This window comes from Schistocerca americana, chromosome 11 (genome assembly GCF_021461395.2).
Source record: "Schistocerca americana isolate TAMUIC-IGC-003095 chromosome 11, iqSchAmer2.1, whole genome shotgun sequence".
Taxonomy (NCBI): Eukaryota; Metazoa; Arthropoda; class Insecta; order Orthoptera; family Acrididae; genus Schistocerca; species Schistocerca americana.
Window position 1 is genome coordinate 58,055,141 of NC_060129.1, and position 8,605 is coordinate 58,063,745.

At 37.7% G+C, this 8,605-nt stretch overlaps 1 protein-coding gene across 3 annotated transcripts in view; it reads left to right on the forward strand.

The window, feature by feature from the left end:
- The window catches only part of LOC124553716 (zinc finger protein 708-like), a 224,135-nt gene extending 216,039 nt beyond the window's left edge, over positions 1 to 8,096 (forward strand). For all 3 annotated transcript variants that reach the window (XM_047127616.1, XM_047127617.1, XM_047127618.1), the window contains exon 8: positions 6,230 to 8,096. In XM_047127616.1, coding sequence (XP_046983572.1) covers positions 6,230 to 7,685 — 1,456 coding nt within the window. In that variant the 3' untranslated portion in view covers positions 7,686 to 8,096. The remainder of the gene's footprint in view (positions 1 to 6,229) is intronic.
- The last annotated feature ends 509 nt before the right edge of the window (positions 8,097 to 8,605 follow it).

The window sequence follows — 8,605 nt, forward strand, 5'->3', positions numbered from 1 at the left end:
TTTTCTTGAACCTGCAATAGTGGATATCTTTCCTATTGTTCCATAATGATTCTTTTCAAGTTACAGATGGAAGTGATGCTCTGTGCTAGAGATTACATTTGTTAAGGACTGGACTGTGAGAACAAGACATACTTGTATACAGTTTCACCAACTTGATGAACAGACAATGAGCACTTGCTGTTGGATATCAAAATAGATGCTAAGGGACTTAGGTCCATGTTAGTATTTGAGCCACATTATTTATTTTGTGTCCTTATAACCATCTATATATGAGAGGCTTTCACCTATCTGACACCTGGAGAGGTGCCTGATGGGGAAGTAACCATCTCACATGACTACCATGTTAACAAATTTCTCTTGTTCAGAAATATTTATCTTGCCGTTACCTGTCAGCATTTTGTATCTTCCCTAATTTTCTTCAGGTTCTGTCAGAGCTTTCTATAGATGGTGTCTATGTTTCCCTTACTCATGCAAATTCTCTAACCTTACATTTGCGCTCTAGCCTTTCCTGCTTAGATATTTTGGACGTTCTGGCAGTCTCATTTTTCAGACTCCTGTATTGATTTGCCTTCTTCATTTGCTGCATTTTTGTATTTTCTTGTTAGGTAAATAAAATTAAAGATCTTTTGCGGTATCCAGAGATTTCTCTTAAACCTTGCCCTTTTATCTGTTGATCACGTGCTGCCATCAGTATTTCATCTCTCAAAGCTACCAATTCATTTTCTTTTGTGATCCTTTCCTGTCAATCATTGCCTAATACTTCGTGTGAAACATGCAGCATCCTCTGGTTCTTCCAATTTATCTGCATCTTATTTCCTAAATTTCGTACCATTTTGCTATTTCCTAGGTTTTAACTTACAGTTCATAACCAATAAATAGTGGTCAAAGTCTATATCTTGTCCGGTAAATGTCATACAGCTTGAAATCTGGCTTTAAAATCTCTTCTGTACCATTCCATAATCATTATAAAAACTTCTAGTGCCCACAGGTCTCTTCCATGTACACAGTCCCTTTACATGATTCTTAACTGAAGTGATAGCCATGATTAAATTATGATCTGTGCATAATTCTTTTTAGGTGGCTTTCTCTTTTATTCCTTTTTTATCCCTTTCTCCCAGTCAGCGTTCTCCTACAATTTTTCCTTCTGTACTTTTCCCACTGCCAGATTCCAGTCTCCCATCGTAATTAATTTCTCATCTTCTTTAAATATCTGTATATCTGTTAACTCATCATACATTCTTTCAATCTGTTCATCATCTGTAGAGCTAGTTGATGTACAACTTTCATTACTGTGGTGAGTGTTTGCTTCATGTCTGTCTTGACTATAATAATGTGTTATCTGCATTCCTATTTTCGGATTCATTTTTACATCTACCCCTTTGTCACCCCTGTTTGACGTTTTGTTTACAACTGTGTACTTACATGACAATAATTCCTGTTCTTCCTGCCACCACACTTCACTATCTTCCACTGTGTTTACCTTCAACCTTTTGATTTTGTTTTTTAAATCTTCTAATTCATGTACCTGATGAGGGAATCATGCACTGACCCTAGGATGCCAGTCTTGTTTTCCTTGATGACAACATTGTCCTGAATAGTCTCACCAAGAGATCCTAATGGAGGACTATTTTACCTCCAGAATATTTTGCCAAGGAGGATTATTTAACTGTATAGAAGAGTTGCATGCACTGTGTAGAAATTACAGCTGTTAGTACCCCTTGATTTCAGCCATTTGCAGTATCAGCACAGCAAGGCTGTGTTGTCTAACATTACTAGACCATATTGGCCAACCATCCAGACTGTTGCCCTCACAACTACTGAAAAGGCCTCTCTATGAACACACATTTGTCTGGCCCCTCCACATTTTATATCCTTTCATTAATGGCTCTTTTGCATTGCGTTACAAACTTTTCAAGTGACAGGGGTAAGAAATCTGCATTTTGGATCACAGTCAACTGTCACATGAAATGGCTTTTTTTTGGCAGTTTTGCCTTTATACACCCATCATTTTCTTTTTCATTCGTGTAAGGTTTTCCAGAATTTTGACATGCCTCCCTAAAACTTTTTGACCAAACAGCTTTTTTCGTCTTTCTTTATTCTTAATAGCAGTAGCTCCACCAAATATATTAATTAAACCATACTAACTACACATTTCACTGAAGTACAAAGTTAGGGAGAACTGTAGTTCCACAGAACTATATTAAAACCCTGAAAATATTTAAAACAACATAAGCCTAGTATAAGTTTTGTTTCCTAACCTACCTTTCATAACCTATGTCTGATGAGTGAGTCTTGCAGTTTACCTTTATGTTGCTAATGTTTGAATGACTTATGTTGATTGTGTAGTGTATGATCCACTGTTTCAAAGCATTCAGTCCCCATTATATTCACTGCTTAAGTCCAAATTGCATAGTAGCTTGGGATAGTTTCACTGTGGCACTGGAAAGAGTGGGAATATATAACAGCAGTAGGAAATTGTAAAGAAAAGGAAGAATTGTAAGCACATTTAACATTTCCTGAGAAAAAGTGCATAATTTGAGTACTGACATCCAGTTGGTGGAAATTCATTAATGTTGAACTTCTCTCTGCATGACTCATATGTTTTATGACATTGTGATAACTCTTAACCATTTATTTTTTAGTATTAATACACTGGTCTGCATCATTTTTGAGGGAAAGCTTTTTAAGGTACTTCTTAATATTTCATGCATGTTGAATTCAGAAATGTAACTCATTTTGTTCATTCAGTTCTAGTTTTGGTGCTATTCCTCTTTTTAAAATATGACATCAAAGAAACTTTTTTAATGTAGTATATATGCTGATAATAGTTTGGAAACAGTCTTGCATTTGGGTGAAGTCTAAATTATGTACGTAAGATCATACGTTAATGTCATTTTATGGAGGATAGGCTATCTTCAAGGACTTTTGAATGTGTTTTGCATCTGAAATGTCTCTCATGGGGCGCCAACAATAATCCACAAGCATGTTCACATCACAGCGATACAGGTATCTCACCTCATTCACTTTCATGTCTCTCTGAAATTGCTCACCGAGCTTCTTGCTATAATTTCCACAGTTGGAAGTAATCTAAATGTGAATTGAGCACCATTTTTATTGACGTACAAGCACAAAGAACCTGGAAGTTTTACAGGAGTTCCTTGACAGCATTTTCATACTCTGGACTCCTATAGCTGCCAAGAAAGACTTTTATTATTGATTTCAGTGCTAACCAGGCATTCCTCTCTGTATCCTCCAGACTATCATTGAATTATGTATCCTTCATCAGAGATCTGTGATCAGAGAATCATCAAATCTACCTGCATTAAGTGTGGCCTCACTGACATGTGGAACTTCTGTTTTAAGAAAGTAAATGTCCTTTCTTTTTTCACTACAAAACAGATTTAATGTGCAGTGGTGGAAGTAGAATTTTCTGTGCATCCATGAGAGCTTGTGATTTATTATTGTGGAAACATGCTGCCAGGATAGGTTTTGCTCCCCAGGTCTGTGGTATATAGTGCTTCTCTGCCCGACTGTCCCATAGTCACAGGAAACATGCATATTTGGTGTAGCCACGTTGTAGACCCAGTAGTATGTCCGCAGTGCCTAACAAATAGTGTTAATGCGTACTTGTGTACATATTTTAAAAAAATTACATGTTAAGCTCAGAAACATACCTTTATGTCTCTAAAAATCTTCCAGTTGTGGTGTTATATTTGAGAGGTGTTAAAAACGTTCAATATTACTGTAGGTTTCACCGATTTGTACTGAATGACCCACTGGAACAGAAGCAATTATGCTACAAATGAGTAGTATAACTTTCAGACTTCTACGTAACGAATCTATGAAAAGTCACCATTCAGTAGAGGTATTTGTTATACCAAAGCTTCTATGAAACCACACCAATGTCATGACAGTGAACCAGGAAAGCTTCTTCAGCCTTTCTGAAAAACCGTCAGAGTTCTTCTTCACAGTTACAGTACCAATAGAAGGTTGTTTCAGGAGCTGACAATCTGTTTTCTTGAGAATGTGATCCTAGTAACTGGATAGATTCTTTGGATAAGTACAAATCCCATGTCAAATCATTCACTTCACCTTGGGTTAGGGATTTTAGTTGGCATGAATCTTAGGGGGCTTGATATGTGTCACCAGTAAACCAAATATCCTCTTCATGCATATCATCATTTGGCCAGAAAAATCGCTTTTGTTGTCAGGGGTGTTGGAATCGGAATTCCTGGTCCATGAGCCACTGGCCTTACGGCAAATTGAACATCTTGATATTTATGCTCACTTTGTTTCTTTTGGTTTATACCAAGAAGTAAAGGTAGATTGATTCATTAAATAAATTCAGATAGGATACTTCTAATTAATTTAAAAAGCATGCTAGAGAGACATATTAAGTTCATGAGAATAAGTCATTAACTTACTTCTAAATTTGTACATGCAGTAATATCAGTTGGTAGTATGATCTGTTTCCTCTCTCCAAATCATAGGTACACCCAAATCGATACATTTTCACTGCTTTTTGATCCAGTGCCACAAACTTTCAACACACATTTTGCAGCATACATGTGGTGCAAAGAGGTTATCCTCATCACCAATTTTAACTCCAAAGTATGCATGCCACTTTTGTCTCACAAAAGGATCAATTTTGAACTTCCTGTGTGGGATGATGACTTTACCACAAATGTAGCATTATATTGCTACATTTGGATGATTCTTGCGCATTCGATTCATTTTGTGACGATGCTGCTGTCACCTGCAGAGCTCAAGTCATACTAGCCTACAGGTCTCTACAAGTTAGAGTACTATCAGCTCAACCCCCCCCCCCCCCCCCCCCCTCTCTCTCTCTCTCTCTCTCTCTCTCTCTCTCTCTCTCTCTCTCTCTCTCTCTCTCTCTCTCTCTCTCTCTCTCGAGTTGGCACATCCATCTCTGTATACACCACTGTGAGCTATTATTGTATCTCATTTTATGGTAAACAAAACACAGATAATAGAAGTTTCTTTTCATCTTTTTAACTACCTTTATTTGAATATCTTATATTAAATGGAGCTCTGTGACATGGAAATAATTCTGTTTTCTCATAATAAACTTACAAATTTCAAACACTTGAGTGGCTTACATACCTAGCAGGTTACTAGTTAGATATTGAGATAGCGATGAAATGTGACCTGATTGAGCAAAGTGCGTTACATTTTTCAATTCAGCATGAACTAAATATAAAAGATTACCTAAAAGCTGATAACATAAAAAAAACAACTTTGAAATACAGACCAGTGTTATATCAATTTTCTATGTTTATGCCACAGTGTCCTGAATATGAGGCTGGTTGAAAGGGTATACAGATGTTACTGCCCCTCTTACACAGCTGCAGCCACTGAGGGATCAGATGAGAACATTTGTATCTGGCACAGGGTCAGGAACATTCATCCTATCTTTCCCTTGTGGCCAAACTCTGCTTTATTGCTAATTAACCCCAAGCTATCTCCTCTTGTAGCTGTATCTCTGTGTTCTTAGGCCTCAAGACAGAATCATCAGGATTATCTGTCAGTGGACCACCACAATCTTCAGAGCATCAATGGCTGAGAGACCCAGAAGGAGGATATTTTTCTTTAGGTCTTATGGCTCTACCCCTGCTCTGTGAACATCTGAACAAGCAAGAGTTATATGCTGTTCTGACAAGAGCTGTTGTATTTCCTCTTTTCACACCAGTTGGAAATTGTCATAGCAAGCACACAGCATGTATAAAAACTTCTGCAACAAGTATAAGACAGCAGCCCAATCCACAATGTCTACCAGGATGTGTGCAAGCTTGTACACTTTCCAGGAGACCCACATTCCCAACAGTTGGGAATGTGGGTCTCATAGGAAGTGTGCAAGGGATAAGTCCCTGCAGTTGGGCCATTCACCTGTGTCCTCAGTGGCTCAGATAGATAGAGCATCTGCCATGTAAGCAGGAGATCCCAGGTTCGAGTCCCGGTCGGGGCACACATTTCAGGTGTCCCCATCGAGGTATATCAACAACACCGGTCGGCAGCTGAGGGTTTCCATTGAGAGAGAGAGAGAGAGAGAGAGAGAGAGAGAGAGAGAGAGAGAGCGAGCGCATCCTGCCATAGATGAAACAGTTTCATCTCATAAACATTGAATGTATAAACATCCTCTTACATGCATCCTGGAAATATTTACCTATTATAATTTGTGATTGTTGACTAATTATTTTTTTCGTTTCAGGTCGACGAAAGTGGCAAGTGAGGCTGGTAGTTTTGTATTTGATGAAACATATCAGAGAACAACAGGTGATAAGCTGGACATTACTACAGAGAAATCAGCACATTTCGTCAGTAGTGGAACTGCAGTACAAGTGTTTCTGTCTAAGGAGGACACTGCATTATGTAGTAGAAAAACTAGCAACTTAAAAGAAAGTGAAATTAATCAATTTATGTGTAGTTCATGCAATCAAACTTTTTTGTCAAAATTCAGTCTCATAATGCATGTGTTCATTCATATTGATGGTGTGCAGCCACCTTCTCATGTCTGTACAGCGTGTGGTGAAGTATTTGAAACACGTGATAGCTTGAGCAAACATTCTGTTGTGCAAAGAAGCATTAGTCACGTAGAAAGTCATCAACATAGCACAGTTTCTAATGAATATGATAGTTTCATGTGCTGTGAGGTGGTAAGTAGTGGCAATAAATTACAGAAATGTGGTACTTCCAGTAAACCTATCAATAAAACAGATGGTCACATACCATACACTTCTGATATTTGTGAGGAATCATCTAGTCAGCCTGGACATCTCAAGAGCACTTCAGTAATAAGTACTGGTAAAAGACCACACAAATGTGAGATTTGTGGTAAATGTTTTTGCGATTCCAGCAGTCTCAACAAGCACTCCTTAATACATGGTGCGGATAGACCACATAAATGTGACGTTTGTGGGATAGCATTTACTCGAGTTGGTCATCTCACGGAGCATTCACGAATACATACTGGGGAGAGACCACACGTATGTGTGGTTTGTGGGAAATCCTTTGCTGTGATGGGCAATTTCAATAAGCATATCTTACTACATACTGGCGAAAAACCACATAAATGTGACATTTGTGGTATGTCATTTACTCATTCTAGCAATCTCAAAGTTCATTCGCTCATACATACTGACAAAAGGCCACACAAATGTGAGTTTTGTGATAAATCGTTTACTACACCTGGCAGGCTCAAGGTGCACGTTATTATGCATACTGGTATGGGATCACACAAATGTGACGTTTGTGGAAAGTGCTTTACTCAGTTTGGTAGCCTCGAGGCGCATAGAGTGAAACACACTGGCCAGAGACGACACATGTGTGACGTTTGTGGCAAATCATTTGCTAGCCGTGGGAATCTCAATGTACATGCATTAATTCACAATGGCGTAAAACGATACAAATGTGACGTCTGTGGGAAATCCTTTTATCGGTCTGGTGGTCTGAAGGCGCATGTATTAGTGCATACTGGCGAGAGACCGTATAAATGTGATTCCTGTGGGAAAGCGTTTACCGAGTCTGGTAATTTGAAGAGACATGTATTGATACATACAGGCGAGCGACCTTTCAAATGTGATGTTTGTGGAAAAGCATTTACTCAGTCTGGTAGTCTCAAGGCCCATGCAGTAACACATATTGATCATAAAACAAATATCCAGTAATGTGAGGTATAATTAGGAGTTATTGTTAAGCCTAGGAGACCGATTCAAGAGGAAATAAATTTTACAAAAATATTTGACCATCTTAATATAAGATGATGAAAGCAATAAATGGAAGACAGCTGCAGTGATACGTTTCTTACAGGTTAAGCTAGGCCTGTATGTCAGCAGACATATGAGAATAGCTAAAGAAGTGTGATGTTGAGAGCAAATGCTCTGTTATGGCTGTTAATGTATTTTGGAAAGTATTTCTGCACTTTCTTACAGGATGAGATATCAGATGGTTGTCAAGTATATTTTACTGGAGGTGTCTAAAAACCAAAGACAGATGTATGGGGGATTAAATTTTCATAGATGTATATGTATATTTTTGCATGTGGAGATGTAAATTGACCTTTTTTTTTTTTTTTTTTTTTTTTTATTCAGAATTATCAAGCAGTGACATGTTTAAACTGATTGAAAACAGCCCTCTTAACCGTGTACTATTTAACTTGTTTGATGTATGTCTAGTGGAAAAACTCTTAGCATATGTTGTCAGTTATGTTTAAGACATGGACTCCCTGTATTTTTCCGGTAGTGTTCACAATGCAAATGTATATTATATAATATTCTGAAAATTTGTGGCAATTCAAATATGTTATGAACTTGAATCCTTTTTGAGTATCTGCTTACACCGTTTAAACTTCATGTTTTGTCAGTCTGCAGATAAGCACTGTTTTTAGAGACACCTTTACGCATGTGTACTTACGACAATTTAAACTAATTCTTGTTTCATCATTTGTTACTCAAGGCTGTTTTTATAACTTCAATATCTTGAAATAGTATTAACTGGTGGGATTTTTATGCCATGTTATGTTAATGAATTGTGATTCTTGTCTATTACTCTTCCTTAGGAATGCTACAATTAGTTCCGCAATTTTGCT